The sequence below is a fragment of the Eretmochelys imbricata genome, chromosome 1 (assembly GCF_965152235.1).
Source record: "Eretmochelys imbricata isolate rEreImb1 chromosome 1, rEreImb1.hap1, whole genome shotgun sequence".
NCBI lineage: Eukaryota > Metazoa > Chordata > Testudines > Cheloniidae > Eretmochelys > Eretmochelys imbricata.
The window spans coordinates 170,941-196,346 of NC_135572.1; the positions used below are offsets into that span (position 1 = coordinate 170,941).

General features: G+C 51.2%; 1 protein-coding gene across 1 annotated transcript in view; it reads left to right on the plus strand.

Moving 5' to 3' along the window:
* The window catches only part of DCHS1 (dachsous cadherin-related 1), a 107,603-nt gene that overhangs the window by 32,569 nt on the left and 49,628 nt on the right, over positions 1–25,406 (plus strand). The window contains exons 4-8 of the mRNA XM_077806934.1: positions 4,106–4,342; positions 4,713–5,732; positions 6,931–7,118; positions 9,048–9,144; positions 9,322–9,479. Of these exons, the coding sequence (XP_077663060.1) occupies positions 4,106–4,342; positions 4,713–5,732; positions 6,931–7,118; positions 9,048–9,144; positions 9,322–9,479 (1,700 nt within the window). The remainder of the gene's footprint in view (positions 1–4,105; positions 4,343–4,712; positions 5,733–6,930; positions 7,119–9,047; positions 9,145–9,321; positions 9,480–25,406) is intronic.

A 25,406-nucleotide genomic window follows, 5' to 3' on the forward strand; every position in this document is an offset into this window, starting at 1 on the left:
CACCTTCCTGGGTCTGACCTCGAAGCATTCAGCATCCTCTGCCCCTCCGTGCGCTTCCCCCTGTGACGATGTGACACAGCAAGGAGGGGGGAGTGTTGACCTGGGAATGTGCCCTGGGGATGGGAGACCTGAGAGCCTGTCCCCTGAGCCAGGAGGGGGAGAGGGAGGTGACACCTCTGCCCAGGAATGTGAAGAGAGGCCGCAGAAGGGAACCTGCTGGGTGGGTTTAGTTTCAGTTTGGGGCTGGGTGGAGGAACACAGGGAACCCCAGGGCTGGGGTCTAAGCTCCCTGCTCCCCCAGAAGGACTTGACTGAGGGGTCCTGGTTGTACCCCACAAGGTCTGTTTTGGACTGTATTCCTGTTGTTCAATAAACCTTCTGTTTTACTGGCTGGCTGAGAGTCTCAGTGAATCCCAGGAAGAGGGGTGCAGGGCCTGGACTCCCCCACACTCCGTGACACCCCCAGCGAGTCCACCCAGGCGGGCTCCTGGGGAAGCCAGAGGTCCCTGAACCCCAACTTCACTGTCAGACGTGACTTTCAGCCAGCCAGTAAAACAGAAGGTTTATTAGACAACAGGAACATGGTCTAATCCAGAGCTTGTAGGTGCAGAGAACAGGACCCCTCAGCTGAGTCCATTTTGTGGGGCAGTGAGCCAGACAACCATGTCTGCACTTCACTTCATGTCCCCAGCCAGCCCCAAACTGACTCTCTCCAGCCCCTCCTCCTCTGGGCTTTGTCCCTTTCCCGGGCCAGGAGGTCACCTGATTCCTTTGTTCTCCAAACCTTTAGCTCTCACCTTGCAGGGGGGAAGGGCCAGGCCATCAGTTGCCAGGAATCATAGAATCATAGAATATCAGGGTTGGAAGGGACCTCAGGAGGTCATCTAGTCCAACCCCCTGCTCAAAAGCAGGACCCATCCCCAATTAAATCATCCCAGCCAGGGCTTTGTCAAGCCTGACCTTAAAAACTTCTAAGGAAGGAGATTCCACCACCTCCCTAGGCAACGCATTCCAGTGTTTCACCACCCTCCTAGTGAAAAAGTTTTTCCTAATATCCAACCTAAACCTCCCCGACTGCAACTTGAGACCATTACTCCTTGTCCTGTCCTCTTCCACCACTGAGAATAGTCTAGAACCATCCTCTCTGAAACCACCTCTCAGGTAGTTCAAAGCAGCTATCAAATCCCCCCCTCATTCTTCTCTTCTGCAGACTAAACAATCCCAGGTCCCTCAGCCTCTCCTCATAAGTCATGTGTTCCAGACCCCTAATCATTTTTGTTGCCCTTCGCTGGACTCTTTCCAATTTATCCACATCCTTCTTGTAGTGTGGGGCCCAAAACTGGACACAGTACTCCAGATGAGGCCTCACCAATGTCGAATAGAGGGGGACGATCACGTCCCTCGATCTGCTCGCTATGCCCCTACTTATACATCCCAAAATGCCATTGGCCTTCTTGGCAACAAGGGCACACTGCTGACTCATATCCAGCTTCTCGTCCACTGTCACCCCTAGGTCCTTTTCCGCAGAACTGCTGCCTAGCCATTCGGTCCCTAGTCTGTAGCTGTGCATTGGGTTCTTCCATCCTAAGTGCAGGACCCTGCACTTATCCTTATTGAACCTCATCAGATTTCTTTTGGCCCAATCCTCCAATTTGTCTAGGTCCCTCTGCATCCTATCCCTCCCCTCCAGCGTATCTACCACTCCTCCCAGTTTAGTATCATCCGCAAATTTGCTGAGAGTGCAATCCACACCATCCTCCAGATCATTTATGAAGATATTGAACAAAACCGGCCCCAGGACCGGCCCCTGGGGCACTCCACTTGACACCGGCTGCCAACTAGACATGGAGCCATTGATCACTACCCGTTGAGCCTGACAATCTAGCCAACTTTCTACCCACCTTATAGTGCATTCATCCAGCCCATACTTCTTTAACTTGCTGACAAGAATACTGTGGGAGACCGTGTCAAAAGCTTTGCTAAAGTCAAGATACAATACATCCACTGCTTTCCCTTCATCCACAGAACCAGTAATCTCATCATAGAAGGCGATTAGATTAGTCAGGCATGACCTTCCCTTGGTGAATCCATGCTGACTGTTCCTGATCACTTTCCTCTCATGTAAGTGCTTCAGGATTGATTTCTTGAGGACCTGCTCCATGAAACAGGGTGTTGGCCATTCTCTGTGTCCAGACCCCTGCACACCTCTGCCCTCTAGGGCTCTGCAATGATCATACCCCCTTATCCCCCACCTAGATACTTAAGAACTGCATAGGGAAAACTGAGGCACCCCCACAATATTCAGAGGAAACATTAAGAACAGTCCCGCTTCGTCACATACTGTATGTAATTGATTCCATTTAACCAATTCTAGCGCTCATCTATATCTTTTTCCTTTTATGAATAAACCTTTAGATTTTAGATTCTAAAGGATTGGCAACAGCGTGATTTGTGGGTAAGATCTGATTTGTATATTGACCTGGGTCTTGTGCTTGGTCCTTTGGTATCAGGAGAACCTTTTTCTTTTACTGGAGTCTTGGTTTTCATAACCATTCATCCCCATAACTAGTGGCACTGGTGGTGATACTGGGAAACTGGAGTGTCTAAGGGAATTGCTTTTGTGACTTTTCGGTTTTGCCCACTGGCTAACGATGTCTTCTCTGTTTGGCTGATTTGGTTTGCCTTGGTGTGCAAAGGAACCCCAGCTTTGGGCTGTAACTGCCCTGCTTTAAGCAATTTGTCCTGAATTGGTCCTCTCAGAAGTGTACCACCAAGGGCAGATGCTGGCTTTGGTGGGACACAACTCAGTGCCAATTCAGGACAAATTGCTTAAAGCAGGGCAGTTACAGCCCAAAGCTGGGGTTCCTTTGCACACCAAGGCAAATCAAACCAGCCAAACAGAGAAGACATTGTTAGCCAGTGGGCAAAACCGAAAAGGTCACACAAGCAATTCCCTTAGATGCTCCAGTTTCCCTGTATTACCACAAGTTTTATTCATAAAAGGAAAAAGATATAGATGAGCGCAAGAATTGGTTAATGGAATCAATTACACACAGTAATGTCAAAGTTCTTGGTTCAGGCTTGTAGCAGTGATGGATTAAATTGCAGGTTCAAATCAAGTCTCTGGAGTACATCCAAAGCTGGGATGGGTCATTCAGTCCTTTGTTCAGAGCTTCAGTTTGTAGCAAGGTTCCTCCAGAGGCAAGAAGCAGGACTGAAGACAAGATGACGATGAGACATCACCCTTTTATAGTCTCTTGCCATGTGGTCTTCGCTTTCTTTGTTTCTATCCAGCACATGGCATAGAAAAACCTTAGAGTTCTATCCAATAGGCAGGTCCCTGCATACCTTGCTGAGTCACAAGGTGTGTCTGCCTTCTCTCAACGGGTCAATTGTATAACTGATGGTCCTTAATGGGCCATCAAACAGGCTAGGCAGAGTTGACACCAACTTGTGTGAGGTATCACCCAGAAGCATAGCATAAGTTTGAAATACAGACAGTATAGAGCCAATATTCATAACATCAACTACAAAACTGATACACATATACACATAGCATAATTATAACCAGCAGATCATAACCTTCCCATAGACACCTCACATGACAACATTTATACAATATTTTCTGCAAATATATAACAGTGGTTGCAACAGTGATCTATACAGTTTCAGATTATGTTAATAATGTCACACCCCTCCATCCCCCCAGGATCAGCGGACTGATCTCCCCACAGCTAGTGCTGATGTAAACGGGGCCAGGTTCACTCTCCCCCTCCAGCCTCTTTTGGCCTTTCTAGGACAGATGGGTCGAGGGCTGAATACAGGGGGAGGGGAGGGAAGGGGAAGGGAGTAGGGTCTCCTCAGACCCCTGTAGAGAGGGGCTGCCCCTCCTTGCTCCCAGATGTAGCCCCCATCTCCCTTCCTTCCCCCTCTGACCTCTGGAGCCAATCTCTGGGGTTGGCATCTCTCTCCCTTGGTTATTCCCAGGCACGTGGCTTGTTTCTACATCCCTAGAGCAGGGAGGGGAGGTGCATTTCCTGCTGGGGGAGGGGGACACAGTGTTCAATCCTGTAGCGCTTCCCCTATCAGTTTCTTTCTCTTCCAGGTGTTGTGTCCCTCTCATGGTCCCTGAGTGGCAAAGCCAACACGCTGGTGCAGCTGGTGATCTCAGCACGGGATGGGGGGGGCCTGTCAGCCCAACCCAACGCCCAAGTGAACATCAGCATCGTGGCTGGCACAGTCTCGCCCCCTGTCTTTGAGCAGGCACAGTACTTCTTCACAGTGCCTGAGAATACGCAGCAGGGGGCAAGTGTTGGGGCCGTCCGGGCCCATAACCCCCCAGGTATGGGCCCATCGCAGCCCCAAAACCACGTTGGGCCCATGTTTCCATTTCAGGGGTCCCACGCTCCTGCCCCACTTCCCACGGTGCCTCCTGCTGGTATCTCCCCCATAGCTAGCGGCCTGCCCTCCCCCATGGTGCCTCCTGCTGGGAGCTCCCCTCATAGCTGTGACCTGCCCTTCCCCATGGAACTCCCTGCTGGGAGCTCGCTCCCACAGCCAGTGCCCTGCCCTCCCCCATGGCGCCTCCTGGTGGAATCACCCCCCACAACTAGTGGCCTGCCCTCCCGCATGGCTCCCCTTGCTGGGGCAGGCTGGGAGAGTGAGCGGAGTGCTTCTCTCACTGTCCTTGCTCTGTATTCCCTTGTCCCCAGGTCACTCTGATGACATCTTTTATTCCATCTCCTCGGGAGATCCCCATGGTTATTTCTTCATTGACTCCAGCTTGGGACAGCTCCGCACCAACCTCCCTATCGACCATGAGGTCCAGGCGGTTCTGGTTCTGGACGTGCAGGCCCGGAGCGGCTCGCCGCCTGCCTACAGCAACACACAGGTGAAGATTTCTGTGTCAGACGTGAATGACAATGCACCAGCCTTCCTGGCCCCTTCTGACTCCATCCTGCTGCCAGAGGCCACAGAGGTGGGGGCCACTGTCTACACATTGCAGGCAGAGGATCGTGACAGTGGTTCCAACGGGCAGGTGCATTTTGAGCTGGTGTCAGGTGGGGACGGCATCTTCAGCGTGGAGCGCTCCTCTGGGACAGTGCGTCTGGTGGGGGCATTGCAGTACGAAGCCAGTGCCGCCTATGGCCTAGCCATAGTGGCCCGGGACAGCGGTGTGCCCCAGCTCAGTGCCACTTTCACCCTGCTGGTGCACGTACAGGCAGAGCACGACCACGGGCCCATCTTTGACACACTCACCTACCGTGTGGAGGTGCGGGAGGGCACGCCTGTCTCCACTCGCTTCCTGCAGGTGCGGGCCCTGGGCCGGGATGCTGGTGCCACGCCCCTCACTTACCACCTGCGTGCCGATGGCGACGCCGCTAGCTTTGCCATCGTGCCCGAGAGCGGCTGGCTCTACGTCAAGAGTGCATTGGACCGGGAGACGCGGGACCTGTACATGCTGACAGTGCTAGCATCTGCAGGGGCAGGCAGCACCAGCAGCGAGGCCAGGAAGACGGGCACCAGCACAGTGCGGGTCAGCATCACTGACGAGAATGACAACAGCCCCCGGCTCAGCGAGGAGCGCTACTTCTTCACGATTCCCGAGAACCAGCCACCAGGCAGCAGGGTGGGCAGGGTGACAGCCAGTGACCGGGACACAGGGCAGAACAGCCGCCTCACCTACCGCCTCCTCCAGCATGACCCCAACTTCCTCATTCACATGCAGTCTGGTGAGAGACCGCATGGGCGAGAGAGAGCCCACCGAGATCCGAGTGGGCATGGAGGGGCCTGTGAAGCTCAGCAGGGGATGACTGTGAGGGTAGAGCAGTGCTGGCCCCAACATGGCACTAGGGGGTGCTGTGCTTCAAGGAGGGAGGTGAGGGTAGCATCATGCTACCTAGTCTAACTCCTGGGTCTGAGAGATACCAGAGCCATCCCACAGCAGAGTGCTTTGTCTGGGATTGCCATCCCTCCCACAGAGCTCTCATGGCACGGGTGGTGCCAGCAGCCCTTCAGGCAAAGCCAGGCCTATCACTGAGCTACTGCAGCTGCAGATATGACTGGTGGGATGGTCCTGCTTTCCACCCACCGAGCCCAGAGCCCAGTGCTCAGGTCAGCAGGGCCCAGCCGGAACACAGGTGCTGAGATTTAAGGAAGCTTGTCAAGAGGGATATATAATGGGCCCAGGGGTCGTGAAAGGGCGTATGCACAAGGATGCGTTGTCGGGGGGGGTCACACCTCAGGAGGTGTGTCGGTGTCACCCTGTCTCACAGGAAGTTAGAGCTCACACCCCAGACGAGGGTCAGGGCATTAGGGGTCACACCCCATAGGTGGGTCGGTGTCACCGTCTCACAGGAGGTGGGTCGGTGTCACCCCGTCTCATGGGAGGTTAGAGGTCACACCCCAGAGGAGGGCCTGATGCAGCTGGCGTGGCTCTCTTGTCATCAGCGTTAGCTCTCCTGCCCTGACCTGGCATCTGCCTCGCATCGTGGTCCTTGATGGCTGGCACAAGGGGCCATGGCTAAGTGGGGTGCAATAGGGGACCCTTATGCAATTTCAGAGAGCAGGTCTAACCGTGTTCCACCAACCCCAGCTGGCTCCCTTCCCACTGCCCTTTCCCCATGGGCCCTTGTCCTGTCCCCACCATCCCACGGCCACCTCCCTCTCCATGGCCTGCTCCTTCGGGCAGGCTCTCTTCCCCCCTCCCTCCTCCCAGCCCATTCCCAAGGACTGTGACTCCATCCCCCTAGTCCAGGGCTATCTCTTTGCCCACAGTCCATTCCCCTGGGCTCTGTCCTGCCTCGCACGCTGGGGCTCCTCTCTTCCCATGGTAGACAGTTCCCCGTCTGGAGTTGTCTCCCTGCTGGGAGTCTCCCTTGGGAGCTGGCTCTCTGGGAGCTGAGCTGTGTCCTTGCTTCTCCCTGGTAGGAGAGCTCACTGCCAAGCGCAGCCTGGACCGGGAGCAGCAGTCAAGCTATCAGCTGCTGGTGATCGTGCAGGATGGGGGGACGCCACCACGCAGCGTCACGGGCACCGTCTATGTCACCGTGTTGGATGAGAATGACAATGTGCCAGCTTTCCTTCATGTGCTGGGCGGGCGGGAGCTCCTGGTGCAGGTGAGGGGGGCAGGCAGGCACTTCCACTGCAAGTTGTGAGGGTGGGAGCTTCATGTGCAAGTTGTGGGGTCCAGAGCCCTCAGTACAGATTGGGGGGCAGAGCTCCCAGTGCAGGTTGTGGGGGCCAAGAGCTCTTGGTGGGGGAGTAGAGAGCCCCTGTGCAGGTTGGGTGTGGGGAGGAGGAGAGAGCCCCTGTGCAGGTTGGGGTGGGGGGAGGAGACAGTGTGGGGAGGAGGAGGAGGGAGCTAATTCCTTAAGTACTCTAAAGGCATGTCTTCACCAGCAAAGGCGCTTTAACGAGGCTGTTTAGTCACAGCACTGGACTGGGAGCAGCCTGGACCGGGAGCTATAAAAAAACTACCCCCAGAAGGGGAGTAGCTACCTGCCACTGTCTACACTGCCACTTTACAGCGCTGAATCTTGCAGCGCTCAGGGGGGTGTTTTTTCACACCCCTGAGCGAGACAGTTGCAGCATTGTAAAGTGGCAGTGTAGACAAGGCCTAAGATAAATTTGATCAAGCCTTGATTACTTGAATAATTCTAACTTATCTACATATACTGTCACCTGTTCTTTCCATATTTTGACTTGTGTTCCTTCCCCCTTGTTAATATTGATTGTGTTGAGTATCTGGTCACAATTAATGTCTTTAATGCCTATTTCACTTCAGTCTTCACTAAACACCTCAGCTTTCTTGATGTCATCAGTTATTAGCTCTCCTTCCCCACTGAACAGAAGACCTATACTTACCTTTGTCTTTTTCTTGCTCCTGATGCGTTTAAAGACACTCTTCTTGCTGCCTTTTGATATCCTTTGTTAGGTGTTACTCATTTTGTGCCTTAGATTTTCTGATTTTGTCCCTACCTGCTTGTGCTACTCTTTTGTACTCCTCCTTAGCAATTAGTCCATGTTTCTACTTTTTGTAGGATTTCTTTTTGATTTTCAGATAATTAAAGAGCTCCTACCAGTTCTCTGAGTTTGTTAAAATCTGCTGCTCTCACTCCTTCCTTTCTTTAGAATCATGAAATCTATCATGATGATGAAGTTCACTGCAGCAGTTGTTGGCAGACTGTGGCTTCTTCTGCTGTCTTTTCCCTGAAGTCTTTTATTTTTAAGAACCCCAGAAAGCGGTATTGGGTGTAATAGTCCATCCTCTCATCATTTTGTCCACCAATAGCCCTAATTTCTGACACAACAATTTTTGATTCATTGATTTCCAGTCCTCTGCTCCTCCTATATATCAGTCATAATCTTGACACAAACCTTGAGTGGTATCAGTGACACCCTTTCTGTACGGACATATTCAGGCTTTCTGTCTCTTTTCCCATCAACATTTGTTGTTATAGGTTATTGTGGCACTTTATAAAGTTTCACTCAGTCTTTACTAAGTTGAACTCACAATTAAGGTACATTTGTAGGCCTGGTTATCACTACCGGGCCTTGCTTAGGAAGACAGTTGGTTGTGAGGTTTGTGCTGTAGGGTGGGGATTACGGGGGTCTGTGCTGGGAGGAGTGTGGAGTTTTGTGAGGTCTGTGCTGGAGGGATATGGGGGTCTGTGCCGGGAGGATTATGGGATCTGTGTGCTGGAGGATCTGTGGGGGTGTGTGGTGGAATGAGGAATATAGGATCTATGCTGGTGAGGGGGATATCTGTGCTTGGAGGGTCTTGAGCAGCGATGCTGAAACAATTTGTACAGTGCAGGTGCTGAGAGCCATTGAACCAAACTGTAAACCCTGCATATGATGGAAGCCCCTTAAAGCCAGGGGGTGCTGCCACATCCCTAGTTCCAGCATTAGTGGGGCTGTGTGGTGGAATGGGGGGCATGGGGTCTGCTGTGGAGGTGGCTGTGCTGGGAGGATTATGGGTTCTGTGATGCGGGGCCTGGGTGCTGGCTGTTATACTATCTCCAGCTCCCCTCTCTGTGTGACAGGTGCTGGAGGAGAAGCCCTCAGGGCTGCTGGTCACCTCCCTTCAGGCCAAGGACCCAGACGAGGCTGAGAATGGGACCATCTTCTACTCACTAACAGGTAATGGGGGAAAGGGGGAAAGCGGTATGGCACCATCACCTCCAGTCATTTGCCTAGGACTATGGTCCTGACCTCCCCACAAACACACACGCACACTCCCAGCATTCCCCAAGCCTGCTCCACACCATGTCTAACCTGCTCTGACCCATGCAACAGCATCTTCCCTTCTCTCCACAGGGGCTTGGGCCGAGCGCTTCACGCTGCATACGGCCACGGGGGAGCTGCGTACAGCCACCGTGCTGCGCCGAACCGACCGGGCCGAGTACATCTTCACTGTGACGGCCAGTGACCGAGGCACAGTGCCCTGCAGCACAGCAGCCACTGTCCGCATCCAGGTACCTGGGCCCCCCAAACCTGCCCCCCCAGGGCTGTCATCCACCTCCACGTACATGGGCCCCCCCAAACCCGCCCCTCCTGGGCTGTCATCCACATCCTGGTACTTGAGGCCCACAGACCCACCACCCCCACGACCGTCATCCACATCCAGGTACATGGGACCCCCAACCCTGCCCCCCAGGGCCGTCATCCACATCCAGGTACATGGGGGGGAGGGCCCTAACCCCTGCCTCCTTCCCCATGCCCACCATCTGCATCCAGGTTCCTGAGCCCTCCAAGTCCCACCCCCCGACCCCACAGCCATCATCTGAATCCTGGTACAGGGACCTGTCACACCCTGGGGTACAAATCCAGACCAATGGGAACTATGTACCACCTGCCCTGTAACCCTGGGTACCTCACAAAGCTTTGGTGTTGTAGCTCCCACATAAGTAGCCTAGCAGCATGCAGGTCACACCCTGATGAGTGTCTGTGTGCTAGACAGCCCTGGTTCAGCAGCTCTGAGCCCAGGAGCCTGTCTACAGTCCTGCAGCCTCATGCTAACTTCCACCAGCCTGGGTTACAACCAACAAGGTGACCCCAACACACTCCCAGCCCTGAATTTCCCCAAAGATGCGTGCTCTGCAATGTCCAGCCCGCTCCTGGACAGTTGAGAGACATATATGGTTGGTTTGTTCCTCTACAAACACAGAACACATTGCAACTTATTAACTTGACTGAGTGTAAATACACCCTGCCCTTTAAACTCAGCACTGAGTTGGGTTATGGTAAAAATGAAATAAATGTATTAACAAAATACACATAGGACTAAATGAGTTCAAGTATAAGGAATGAAGATAGAAAGAATTACAAGTAAAACCAAAACAAAATACGCTTCTAAAAATCTCAAATTTAATCTAGAAAGGTACAATCTTTGCCGAAGCAGATTTGTCCTCTGTATTCAGTTCCCAGAGATTTCAGGCCCACCTTGGATGAAGGACCGATCTTTCTCTGCTCGTGAGAACTCTTCTTCCTTGTGTCTGTCTCGTGATAGATGCCTAAAATGGCTTTCTGTCCTTGTTTATATCTCCCAAAGTTTAATGACCTTTCTTCAGGAGGCAGGAAGTCCTTCTGTGTGTTCAGCTTGCTGCGTCCACGAGCAAGCTGACCTCATGCTGTTCCTCCCTTCTGGTGGGCTTCCTTTCCCCTGTCAGTGAACATGGCTTTCCTTGTTTTGATTCTACCATGGTTAGGCCATGTCTATACTACAAAGTTATGCTGACTCAAGTTACATTGGCATATAGCCGCTGCGATTAGTACATCGCTTTCCGCGTGCGTGCTTGGCTTCTTGTGTTGGCAGAGCGCGTATTATTGCAGATTGTGATGCACCATTGGTAGGTATCCCACTGTGCAACTTGCCACCGTCCAACACATTGTCTTTTGGGAAGTTTGGCAATGCATGATGGGTCAAAATGAGTTGTGCGGGGTGAGCGGGAGCATGAGTTCAACTTCCCATTTTGCAACTGTCACAGAGTGTGGGGGAGTCAGGGCCCTGCACCCCCCACTTCCTGTGATTCACTCTGACTCTCAGCCAGTAACACAGAAAGTTTATTAGACCAGTGGTTCTCAAAGCCGGTCCGCTGCTTGTTCAGAGAAAACCCTTGGTGGGTCGGACTGGTTTGTTTACCTGCTGCATTCGCAGGTTCGGCCGATCGCGGCTCCCACTGGCCGCAGTTCGCCGTTCTAGGCCAATGGGGGCTGCGGGAAGGGCGGACAGCACGTCCCTTGGCCCGCGCAGCAGGTAAACAAACCAGTCCTGCTCGGCAGGGGCTTTCCCTGAACAAGAGGCGGACTGGCTTTGAGAGCCACTGAATTAGATGACAGGAACATAGTCTAAAACAGAGCTTGTAGGCACAGAGAATAGGACCCTTCAATCAGGTCCATCTTGGGGGACAGGGAGCCCAGAGCCACATCTGGGCCTCCCTCCATTTCCCCAGTCAGCTCCAAACTGAAACCCCCTCCAGCTGTCTCGCCCAGCCTCCCCCCGGCTCTTCCTCCAGCCTTTGTCCAGTTTCCCGGGCAAAGGTGTCACCTGGCCCCAACCCCCATCCTGGGCTCAGGTTACATGCTCAGGTATCATCCTTCAAGTGAAGTCACACCCTGATATCCCATCCCCAATGCAGACAGTCCCAGTAAAACTCCCACCCAACATTCCCAGGTCAATCCTCCCCACTCCCTACTCCGTCACAGCAACTGACTTCATCCAGTAACGTTATCTGTATACCACAATTTTTGCACCTTTTTTCAAAATCCCACAAACCTGTATAGCCCTCCTCGCTCACTGTCTGTCATCTCTGACAGAAGCATGGAGCCTGCACAGCTCTGCACTATTGTCATGAGCATTGCAAGACAGTGCACATGATTCTAGAGTATTTGCAGAGCTGCAAGAAGAACTGAATGAGTGGGGAGGGAACATGACGATGCCTTGGAGGACAGATTGCTGTGGGACATAGCAAGAACAAATTCCAGATCGTTGTTGGTGCTCACGGCGCAGCTGCAGATGGTGGAATACCATTTCTGGGCCTGAGAAACAAGCATGACGGATGGGATCACATCGTAATGCAGGTTTGGGATGATAAGCAGTGGCTGCAGAACTTCCGGATGCTCAAGGCCACATTCCTGGATCTGTGTACTGAGCTTGTCCCAGCCCTCCAATCCTTGACCTCCACCACCTCAACTTCTTCATTCGCAAACTCAAATTTTACAATGTCACGTTGGCAGCAATAATTCCATCTTTAGAAAAGGGCATGTGATTCATATCTCTCGATATGAAGGATACTTACTTTCACATTGATATTCACCCTGCCCACAGATGATTTCTCAGATTTACTGTGGGGTCCAACTGTTTTCAATACAGAGTACTCCCCTTCAGGATAGCAACTGTTCCCAGAGTCTTTACCAAGGTATTTTCAGTGGTGACAGCTCACGTCAGACATCATGGCTTCCTTGTCTTTCCGTACCTCAATGACTGTCTTCTTGCCACCAAATCCCGCCGTGTCAACCTCTATGGTGCTTCACCTCCTCTCTCAACTGGGAGTCAGAATCAACGTTTAAAAATCCTTTCTTACTCCCATGATATCTTTGGACTTTGTTGGAGCAACCTTGAATTCTATCACCACTAGCTGTGGAACCTGTCTATGGGCAGGTACACTCATGAACGAAATCAAAACTCACTTTGGATAACAGTCAAAACATGTCTGTCCCGGTCAGCCACATGGCCTTGTGCACTTACATCACTGCATTTGCAAGATTCTACCTTCGTTGCCTTCAAGCATGGCTACAGTCGGTATACACCTCAAGCCATCACTCCATGAACTTTACACTAACAATTCCAACCAAGGTACTGCCCTCCCTCCTTTGGTGGACCCATCCTCATCATGTATCCATGGGGTCCCCTTTGTCCCCTCTTCTCCAGACAAAACCATAATTACGGAAGCATCCCTATGGGGCTCCCACATGGACAACCACACAGGAGTATGCACTTGTCTAGAGTCCAGAATGTACATCAGTAACCTGGAAGTACAGGCAGTAAGGCAGGTGTGCAAATTATTTCTTCCACTCATTTGCTCTCACCATGTCCTGATACTGTCAGACAACACTAGGACTGTTTTCTACATCAACAAGTAGGGGGAGTGAGATCCACCTGCCTGTGTGCAGAAACAGTCAGTCTCTGGAACTGGGCTATCAGCAGTCAGATCACCCTATCCACAGCCTCAGCAGACACTACATAGAATCATAGAATATCAGGGTTGGAAGGGACCTCAGGAGGTCATCTAGTCCAACCCCCTGCTCAAAGCAGGACCAATCCCCGATTTTAGCCCCTGATCCCTAAATGGCCCCCTCAAGGATTGAACTCACAACCCTGGGTTTAGCAGGCCAATGCTCAAACCACTGAGCTATCCCTCCCCCCAATGATCACAATGATCACGATGATCACGAGTGGGAACTTCATGTCAAGGTGCTGCTTGACATTTTCACTCTATGGGGAACCCCAGCCAGAGATCTATTTACCTCCCACCACATATTGCTCCAGAGGCGCCCAAGACTACTGCTCCCAGAGCGATGCACTCCAGCTTACTTGGTCAGACCAGTTCCACTATGTCTTCGCTCCACTGCTGCTCCTGCCACGAGTGCTACATAAGATCTGACAGGACAGGGTGAAGGTCATCCTGATTGCCCCTTTCTGGTCCCCCAACCTCCTATGCATGTTATCTCGCCCACCGATTTCCCTCCCAACATTCCCTGATCTCCTGGCACAGTGCAACGGCAAGATCAAATCCCCCAGTCAATGACTGCTCCACCTCAGGGTGTGGTAGTTGGATGGGCATAATCCCTAGAATGTGCCTGCTCCTCAGCACTTCGAGACATCTCTCGAATAGCAGAAAGAATCATAGAATCATAGAATCATAGAATATCAGGGTTGGAAGGGACCTCAGGAGGTCATCTAGTCCAACCCCCTGCTCAAAAGCAGGACCAATCTCCAATTAAATCAAAGGACTCTCTTAGAAAATGTTACCTCGCTAAATGGAAATGCTTCTCATCCTGGACCCAGCAAAGAAACGTTCTGCCACAAGCTGCAGCTCTTCCCCTCATCTTGGACTATATCCTATCTTTGAAGACATCATGTCTATCCCTCAGCTCCCTACAAGTCCACTAAGAGGCAACTGGTACATACCATCTACCTGCTGAAGGCTACTCCATTTTCACACACCTTCAAACCATAGATTCTGAAAAGACTTGATAAGAACTTTCCCACCCCCTCAGAGGATTGCGCCCCAATGGGACCTGAATCTCATTCTTTCAGTATGAATGAGGGTCCCCCTTTGAGCCATTTAGCTACTTGCTCCATGTCCCTCTGTCCAGTGAAGGTTGCCTTTCTTGAAGCTATCATGTCAGTGAGAAGGGCTGTCAAACTAAGAGCAGACCCTCCATACACTGTATTCCATAAAGATAAAGTTTTGTTGCACCTACACCCCAAAGTTATCCCTAAAGTAGTTTTGGATTTCACTTTAATCAATCCATTCAGTTACCTGTGTTCTTTTTGAAACTGCACATGTCTGCAGAGAACATAGGCTCCACTCCTCCGGTGTTTGATGAACCTTGGCCTTTTACCTGCAGAGAACAAAGGCAATCAGGAAGTCCTGAAGATTGTTTGTTACTGTAGCAGAAACAGGCAGAGGACTTGCCATCTCCACCCAGAGAATTTCCAAATGGATATCGGGGCTGCATTCTCTTCTGCTATCAGCTCTCAAACCTCCCACGCCACACAGAGTAAGAGCTCATTCCACCAGAGCTCAAGCAGTGACCATAGCATCTCCTCAGGACATATCCCTCCTGGTCATCTGTAAAGCAGCCACATGGAGTTCCACTGACACGTTTCCAAGGCATTATGCCCTGGTGCAGGACTCTGCTGCTGATGCCTCCTTTGGTACTGTGGTTCTCTGCTCAACCCTATCATCTTCATCCTCGCACCCTCCCTCTACTTAGGTACTGCTTGTGAGTCACACACAGTGGAGTACACTAGGGACCATCACTCAAAGAAGAAAAGGAGGCTACTTACCTGTAACGAGAGGTTCTTTGAGATGTGTGGTCCCTAGCTGTATTCGAGTCCTGCCCTCCTTCCCCTCTGCTTCAGATCTTCTTGATGCATGGTGGAGAAGGAACTGAAAAGGCAGTTGATTCGCCCCTCCCTTTATCCCCTCAGTCAGAGGCAAGGGCAAGCCAGGACACATGGGCAGACGAACGGACATTACTTTCAAATTGTCCAACTCTGGGCTCATTGTGTGCATGCGTAACCCACAGTGGACTACAGCTAGGAACCACACATCTCGAAGAACCTCCAGTTACAGGTAAGAAACCTGCTCTTTGCACGGAGAAATGAAGGTTAAAGCATAGTCCAAGGGCTTGTCTACACTTGAAATGCTGCAGTGGCACAGTTAATAGGTTCCCAACCCACAGCTATGTGGGCTGGTGTGTCCCTGTGTGTGTGTGTGGGTGTGTGTGTTGTGACAGGGTCGGGCCAGATGGCTATAGGAGAGTAATAGAAGGCAGATATATTAGCCACAGGCTAAGTAGGTCCCTTTTCCCTGGGTAAGGGAACAGGGAAGGTTCCAGAACAATCAGGAACCTTCGGGAGACAATTAAGACAGGCTGATTAGAACACCTGCAGCCAATCAAGAAGCTGCTAGAATCAATTAAGGCAGGCTAATCAGGGCACCTGGGTTTTAAAAAGGAGCCCACTTCAGTTTGTGGTGTGCGTGTGAGGAGCTGGGAGCAAGAGGCACTAGGAGCTGAGAGTGAGAAAATCCTCCCAAACCCCCAATCCTCCCAAACCCTCCCAAATCCTCCCAACTCCTGGTCAGACACAGGAGGAGTCAACCTGGACTGTGGGTTCAGAAAAACGGCCAAGCTGAGGGCTGCTGTGAAGCTCCAAGGCGAGCAAATCCACTAATAAGCACAAGACCCACCAAAGTAGAGCAGGAACTTTGTCACAACTTGTGTCGGAAGTGGGATCTGGTGTCCACAGTGCAGCGGAAGAAGGAGGGTGTTTGGAAGGAAGAAAAAAAAAAAAAGGGAAGAGGGTCTATTTTTATTTTTTTCACCACAATGGAGGAGGTAGTGCGGGCACTGATACAAGCCACAGCTGCCCAGCAGGAGACTACTCGTGTCCAGGCAGCCGCACAGCAGGAGGCACTGCGGCTGCAGCAGGAGACTAATCGCCTGCTGATGGACCAGGCTGCTCAAGACTGAGCTATGTTGCGGGAATTGGTAAACCACATAAAGGCCCTTACAGAGCCGAACTGCGGCCATGATGGGACGCAGATCATGCAGGCGAGCAATTGGCTGCAGAAAATGACGCAGGAGGATGATGTAGAGGCATACCTCCTGGCCTTTGAGAGGACAGCCCTGTGGGAGGCTTGGTCCCGAGAACAGTGGTCTGGCATCCTCGCTCCATTCCTGTGTGTGGAGGCCCAGAAGGCCTACTATGATTTGCCTGAAGAGGCTGTGGCAGACTACCCCCAGCTGAAAGCAGAGATCCTGGCCAGATCTGGGGTAACGACCGCAGTGCGGGCCCAGTGATATCATGAGTGGAGGTACCAGGAAAACAAAACCCCGTGGTCCCAATTGTATGACCTCATCCATCTCGCACAAAAGTGGTTACGAACTGAGTCCCAGAGTCCGGAGGAGATACTAGAGGTTCTGGTCATCGACCGGTACTTGAGAGGACTACCGCCAGACCTTCATGCCTGGATAAGCCAGAACAAACCCTGCACCTACGACGAGGTTGTCGCGCTGGTAGAAAGGCAAAGGACGGCGAGGGAGCTGACCCAACCAGTTAAGGAAGAAGCACCCCGGGTTAAACTAGCAGCACCAAGCCCTAGAGCTTGGGTGACTGGGTCACCAGGAGAGCCCAGGTGGAAAAAGAGAGGGGCTGAAGGCCCACCAGAAGCCACAAAGAGTCGGAGCACTGAGGGTGAAGAGGATCGTGATGTTAGATTACCCATACCAAGAAACTGGGGAATGCCTAGGGCTCCATACAGATGTTACACCTGCGGGGAGTGGGAACACATAGCTGCACAGTGTCCCAATGCCGAGGAGCCTATTCAGTGTAACCTGGGGAACTGGGTAGACCCATGCTCCCTAATCCACCTTGTGGGGGTCTCACTAACCCCACATATGTACACTAGACCAGTGAAGCTAAATGGGGTAGAGACCACAGCACTGGTTGATTCGGGGAGTGCTATCACACTTGTCTTGGAGAAGCTCGAAGCTCATGAAGCGTAGTCAGCAGCCGTGGGCTAAGAGTACGGGGATAACATGCGTCCATGGGACAGTTGGTTATTATCCCACCATCCCAGTAAAAATCGAGATTCAGGGGAACACTACTGAGGTAGCAGCAGGTGTAGTCCCTAAACTCCCATACCCAGTGCTCATCGGGAGGGACTTCCCAGCGTTTGGAGACTTACTCCTGGTAGGGGAATTGGAGAAAGGGGGAAGCCCTGAAAGTAGTGAGACATCCACAGTAGACTGTCAACCCCCAACCTTCTCTGAAATATCCCCGGATTTGCTTTCCACTCCCAGACAGTGTAGAAAGATGAAAACGGAAAGAAGGGCAGCTAAGGCCTTGGGAACCCGAATACTGTCCCAAAGCCAGAGGGTCGCTTTCGTAGGTAGGCAGACCCGAGCAGCTGAAAAGGAGGCCACCCAGGAGGGAGAAGCACCCGAGTCTGACCCACACCCTAACGCCTCTGAACCAGTAGAGGCAACAGAGACTGGCCCCCTAGATCTCGGGCAGATTAGCCCTGGGAGAGGAAATTTTGGACAGGACCAGGCTGAAGACCTAAGGTACAGCAACATTAGGAAGGAGGTGACCGAAATAGATGGGGTCCCCATGGAAGGGAAAACCCAGGGACCAGGACCTTACTTCATAATGAAGAAGAATCTCTTATACCGGGTTGCACCAGTACAGGGGCAGAAGGTACAGCAAATCCTAGTACCTCAAAAACACCAGAATACTGTATTAAGTCTGGCCTACAGTCATCTTTTTGGGGGGCATTTGGGGGTAGAGAAGACCCTGGCATGGGTCCTGCAACGATTCTTCTGGCCCGGAGTACATGAAGAAGTGCGGAGGTACTGTGCATCCTGCCCGGAGTGTCAGCTGCACAGTCCCCGTTCCCACTTGAGGGCACCTTTAGTACCCCTTCTCATCATAGAGGTCCCCTTCGAGCGAATAGCCATGGATCTAGTGGGACCCTGGGAGAAGACAGCCCGGGGTCACCAATATATACTTGTTGTTCTGGATTATGCTACTCGCTATCCAGAAGCCGTCCTCCTGCGGAACACGGCCTCTAAAATGATAGCTAAAGAGTTGGTGGGGAATCTTTGCCCTAGTGAGGCTACCAAAGGAGATATTAACAGACCAAGGTATCCCATTTATGTCAAAGCTAATGAAGGACCTCTATTCAATGCTACATATACCTATTCTGACAACTTCAGTCTATCATCCGCAGACCGATGGGCTGGTAGAAAGGTTTAACCGAACCCTCAAGGCAATGATAAGGAAAGTGGTAAGTCGAGACGGGAAGGATTGGAACACCCTACTACCCTATCTTATGTTTGCAATCTGGGAGGTACGTCAGGCCTCAGCTGGGTTTTCCCCCTTTGAATATTATACGGACGCCACCCCCATGGCATACTAGATATTGCAAAAGAAATCTGGGAAGAGGAACCCAATGAGGGGAGAAATATAATTGACCATGTGTTGCAGATGCGAGAATGGATAGCCCGGGTCACCCCTATTGTACGGGAACATTTGGAAAAGGCGCAGGAGGCCCAGCGAACCCATTACAATCACCAGGCAAAAGTCCAACAGTTCCAACCAGGGATCGGGTGATGGTATTGGTACCCAACGCAGAAAGCAAGCTTTTGGCCCAATGGCAGGGGCCCTATGAGGTTGTTGAACCCATGGGGGAAGTAACCTACAAGGTGCAGCAGCCAGGACACTGGAAACAAGAACAAATTTATCACATTAACCTCTTAAAGCCTTGGCACCAACGAGAGGTGTGTGTAGTGGCCCAAGAGACCCCAATCCAGAGAAATAATATGCATGAGCAGATCAGGATATCCACTGATCTGACACCAAACCAGAAGAAGGAGGTAACTGAGATGAACAACCGATACCAGGACGTGTTTTCAACCAAACCAGGCCGGACCACCGAAGCATATCACCACATTTTCACAGACCCTGGGGCAATGGTAACTTTAAGGCCCTATCAGGTCCCAGCAGCAAAAAGGGAGGAGATCAAGGCAGAGGTAAAAAGGATGTTGGAGCTGGGAGTCATCGAAGAGTCCCACCATCAGTGGTCAAGCCCGATTGTGTTGGTGCCCAAACCTGATGGCACCACTAGGTTTTGTAATGACTTTCGCCGGCTGAATGAGATATCCAAATTCGATGCATATCCCATACCCAGTATCGATGAGTTAGTTGACCGCCTGGGCAATGCCCGATTTTTGACCACCCTTGATTTAACAAAGGGATACTGGCAGATTCACCTTGCCAAAGATGCGAAGGAAAAGACGGCATTCTCTACCCCAGAGGGTCTGTTTCAATATACTGTTCTTCCTTTTGGACTGCATCTTTTGTGTAGAAAGAATAGTAAATATGGCAGACGACAAGCATGGCTTAACAGTGAAATCCTTGCTGATCTTAAATACAAAAAAGAAGCTTACAAGAAGTGGAAGATTGGACGAATGACCGGGGATGAGTATAAAAATATTGCTCGGGCATGCAGGAGTGAAATCAGGAAGGCCAAATGACACCTGGAGGTGCAGCTAGCAAGAGATGTTAAGAGTAACAAGAAGAGTTTCTTCAGGTATGTTAGCAACAAGAAGAAAGTCAAGGAAAGTGTGGGCCCCTTACTGAATGAGAGAGGCAACCTAGAGACAGAGGATGTGGAAAAAGCTAATGTACTCAATGCTTTTTTTGCCTCTGTCTTCACGAACAAGGTCAGCTCCCAGACTACTGCATTGGGCAGCACAGCATGGGGAGGAGGTGACCAGCCCTCTGTGGAGAAAGAAGTGGTTCAGGACTATTTAGAAAAGCTGGACGTGCACAAGTCCATGGGGCCAGAAGCGTTGCATCCGAGAGTGCTAAAGGAGTTGGCGGATGTGATTGCAGAGCCATTGGCCATTATCTTTGAAAACTCATGGCAATCGGGGGAGGTCCCGGACGACTGGAAAAAGGCTAATGTAATGCCCATCTTTAAAAAATGGAAGAAGGAGGATCCTGGGAACTACAGGTCAGTCAGCCTCACCTCAGTCCCTGGAAAAATTATGGAGTAGGTCCTCAAGGAATCAATTCTGAAGCACTTAGAGGAGAGGAAAGTGATCGGGAACAGTCAGCATGGATTCACCAAGGGCAAGTCACTAATCTAATTGCCTTCTATGATGCGATAACTGGCTCTGTGAATGAAGGGAAAGCAGTGGACATGTTGTTCCTTGACTTTAGCAAAGCTTTTGACATGGTGTCCCACAGTATTCTTGCCAGCAAGTTAAAGAAGTATGGGCTGGATGAATGGACTAGAAGGTGGATAGAAAGCTGGCTAGATTGTCGGGCTCAACGGGTTGTGATCAATGGCTCCATGTCTAGTTGGCAGCCGGTATCAAGTGGAGTGCCCCAAGGGTCAGTCCTTGGGCTGGTTTTGTTCAATATCTTCATAAATGATCTGGAGGATGGTGTGGATTGCACCCGCAACAAGTTTGCAGATGACACTAAACTAGGAGGAGAGGTAGATACGCTGGAGGGTAGGGATAGGATACAGAGGGACCTAGACAAATTGGAGGAATGGCCAAAAGAAATCTGATGAGGTTCAACAAGGACAAGTGCAGAGTCCTGCACTTAGGACGGAAGAATCCCATACAGCGCTACAGACTAGGGACCGAATGGCTAGGCAGCAGTTCTGCAGAAAAGGACCTAGGGGTTACAGTGGACGAGAAGCTGGATATGAGTCAACAGTGTGCCCTTGTTGCCAAGAAGGCCAATGGCATTTTGAAATGTATAAGTAGGGGCATTGCCAGCAGATCGAGGGATGTGATCGTTCCCCTCTATTCGACACTGGTGAGGCCTCATCTGGAGTACTGTGTCCAGTTTTGGGCCCCACACTACAAGAAGGATGTGTAAAAATTGGAAAACGTCCAGCGGAGGGAAACAAAAATGATTAGGGGACTGGAACATATGACTTATGAGGAGAGGCTGAGGGAACTGGGGATGTTTAGTCTACGGAAGAGAAGAATGAGGGGGGATTTGATAGCTGCTTTCAACTACCTGAAAGAGGGTTCCAAAGAGGATGGATCTAGACTGTTCTCAGTGGTAGCAGATGACAGAACAAGGAGTAATGGTCTCAAGTTGCAGTGGGGGAGGTTTAGATTGGATATTAGGAAAAACTTTTTCAGTAGGAGGGTGGTGAAACACTGGAATGCATTACCTAGGGAGGTGGTGGAATCTCCTTCCTTAGAAGTTTTTAAGGTCTGGCTTGACAAAGCCCTGGCTGGGAAGATTTAATTGGGGATCGGTCCTGCTTTGAGCAGGGGGTTGGACTAGATGACCTCCTGAGGTCCCTTCCAACCCTGATATTCTATGATTCTATGATTCTGTGGGGCACCTGCCACCTTCCAGCGTCTTATGGACAAGCTCCTACGGCCCCATACCAGTTATGCAGCAGCATACCTGGATGATGTGATTATTCACACCCCCGACTGGGAAACCCACTTAGGAAAGGTGGAAGCAGTTCTGGACATGCTAAGACAGGCTGGCCTCACAGCCAACCCAGCCAAGTGTGCTATAGGGCTAGCCGAGGCTAAATACCTTGGCTACATTGTCAGAAGGGGCATGGTCAAGCCCCAACTAAACAAACTAGAGGCTATCCAAAATTGGCCCCTGCTGAATTGGAAAAAGCAAGTCCGGCCATTCCTGGGTGTGGTTGGGTACTACCGACGATTTATTCTCCATTTTGCTACCAGAGCGAGTCCCCTGACAGACCTGATAAAACCCCGGGGTCCAGACATGATGAAGTGGACAGATGCCGCAGAGAAAGCATTCATGGATCTACAGACAGCCCTCTGCAGTAACCCCGTGCTTATAGCCCCAGACTTCAACAAAAAATTCATTTTACAAAGAGATGCATCTGAAGTAGGATTGGGAGCTGTCCTATTGCAGATGGTCGGAGACGAAGAACACCCAATCCTCTACCTCAGCAAGAAACTCCTCCCAAGAGAACAGAAGTATGCCATGGTTGAAAGAGAGTGCCTTGCTGTGAAATGGGCCATGGACACACTACGTTATTACCTTCTGGGATGACAGTTTACCCTTGTGACCGACCATGCACCCCTTCAGCGGATGCAGTGAAATAAAGAGAAGAACGCAAGGGTGACCAGATGGTTCCTGTCCCTACAACCTTTCCAATTCACCATACAACACCAGGCTGGAAGCCACCATGGCAATACAGATGGCTTGTCACGAGTACACTGCCTGACGTCCCAAGTGGCCCAACCCCGTAGTGTTGAGCAGAGGGCGGGGATATGTGACAGGGTCGGGCCAGATGGCTATAGGAGAGTAATAGAAGGCAGATATATTAGCCCTAGGCTAAGTAGGTCCCTTTTCCCTGAGTAAAGTAACAGGGAAGGTTCCAGAACAATCAGGAACCTTCTGGAGACAATTAAGACAGGCTGATTAGAACACCTGCAGCCAATCAAGAAGCTGCTGGAATCAATTAAGGCAGGCTAATCAGGGCAGCTGGGTTTTAAAAAGGAGCTCACTTCAGTTTGTGGTGTGCGTGTGAGGAGCTGGGAGCAAGAGGCACTAGGAGCTGAGAGAGAGAACGCGGACTGTTGGAGGACTGAGGTGTACAAGCATTATCAGACACCAGGAGGAAGGTCCTATGGTGAGGATAAAGAAGGTGTTGGGAGGAGGCCATGGGGAAGTAGCCCAGGGAGTTGTAGCTGTCACACAGCTGTTCCAGGAGGCATTCTAGACAGCTGCATTCCACAGGGCCGTGGGCTGGAACCCGGAATAGAGGGCGGGCCCGGGTTCCCCCCAATCCTCCCAACTCCTGGTCAGACACAGGAGGAGTCAACCTGGACTGTGGGTTCAGAAAAACGGCCAAGCTGAGGGCTGCCGTGAAGCTCCAAGGCGAGCAAATCTGCCAGTAAGCTCAAGACCCACCAAGGTAGAGCAGGAACTTTGTCACAGTGTATTACTGCAATGTCATTTTCAAAACACAGAACACTTTTCAATAAAATATAGTGTAAGAAGACTACAAAAGTGCAGTTCTCGGTGGAGTTTGTAGCCCACTCAGAACAAAGACAATCTAGGTGGGATATTGCACAGCCCCCCCAAACCCTGCCACCCACAGCCACCGTCCAAGTTCTGGTACACACACCCCCAACCCTCCACACCACTGCCATCATCTTTGTTCCAGTACACAGCCCCTAATCCCGCAGCCATCAACTGTGTTCCGGTTCACAGTCCCCCAACCCCCTACCCCCTCTGCTATGTAACCATTGTCCATGTTCCAGTTTACAGCCCCCTAACCTCCCACCTCCCTGCCACACAGCCATCATCCATCTTCCACTTCACAGTCCCCCAGCTTCCCACCTCCCTGCCACATGGCTATCATCCATGTTCTAGTTCACAGGGCCCTTTGTACCATCCTCCATGGCCATCATCTGCATTCCAGTTCAGAGCCTCCCAACCCAATGGGGCCATCATCCACGGTCTGTTTTGCAGCCCTTCTATCACATTCTAGGGTGCAGTCCAGACCAGTAAGGGGTTTTGTCACTACCAGCCCTGCTACCTTGGGTGCCTCACAATGCTTTGCTGTGGGAGCTCCCAAGCTGGACCCCTCACAAACAGCCTGCATGACACCCTGAGTATTTGTGTGTAGCTGCAACCTGTCGGCACACTCTAGTCACACTCTGGTTTCCACCAGCCTTGGTTACCATTTGCAGTGTGACCCCAACACACTCCCAATCATGGATTTTCCTAAAAGCATGTGTTCTGCACTGTCCAGCTTCCTCCTGGTTTGCTGCCCTTATAAGAGATCAATATGCAACAGTTTGTTTTTTAACTGGAGTTCCCAAATGGTTTGATTTAAAGAATAAAATAAGCATTTTTAACTACAAAGAGAGATTTTAAGTGAGTACTAGTATAAGACATTAAAGTCAGAAATGGTTACAAGAGAAATAAAGATAAAAAGGTTTCTAGTAACTAAAATGTAACAAACTAGACTTGGTTCAAGGTAAAATCCTTACCACATGTTCCCAGCAACAGGGACAATCAAATTCTGAGGTCAGAACTCCTCACAAAATCCAAAGGCTGGTTCCTTTGTCTTCATGGGTGAGAGAGAGATAGGGTGAGAAAGAAAGAACAAACCTCAGGGTGGTTTTGCCCCTCGTTTTTATAGTCCTGTCACCCTTTGAAATGCATTTTCCTGAGGGTTACACCTGGATAAAGTTTCTTCCAGCTGTGAGGATGGAGACATGACTCCATGGTGAAAAACGTTTCATGTTGTTTTTTGCTAAGACGCAGATTGGTCTGTGTCATGGAGTCCCCGGGCGATGCTCTGGAACTGCTCCCTACGAAGCTAGTCAGGACTCTGGGGAAGTCTCCTTTCTGTGAGCAGACTGTCTTCAGGACACACAGCTCACACAGCTTCCACCTTCCTGGGTCTGGCCTCGGAGCATTCAGCATCCGCTCTGCCCCTCCGTGCACTTCTCCCAGCGAGTCCGCCCAAAGAGGGTCCTGGGGAAGCCAGGGGGTCTTGCACCCCAACTTCACAGTCAGACGTGACTCTCAGCCAGCCAGTAAAACAGAGGTTTATTAGATGACAGGAACATGGTCTAAAACAGAGCTTGTAGGTGCAGAGAACAGGACCCCTCAACTGGGTCCATTTTAGGGCGCAGTGAGCCAGACAACCACGTCTGCACTTCACTCCATGTCCCCAGCCACCCCCAAACTAACTCCCCCTCCAGCCCCTCCTCCTTTGGGCTTTGTCCCTTTCTGGGCCAGGAGGTCACTGGATTCCTTTGTTCTCCAACCCTTTAGCTCTCACCTTGCAGGGGGGAAGGGCTCAGGCCATCAGTGGCCAGAAACAGGGTGTTGGCCATTCTCTGTGTCCAGACCCCTGCACACCCCTGCCCTCTAGGGCTCTGCAACGATCATACACCCTTATCCCACCCCCTAGGTACTTAAGAACTGCCTAGGGAAAACTGAGGCACCCCCACACTATTCAGAGGAAACATTAAGAACAGTCCCGCTTCATCACATCTCTCCCCCATTTGAGACCGAACTGAGCAGGGTCACTTTAGCCAGTGACCTGGGGAAGTTCGAA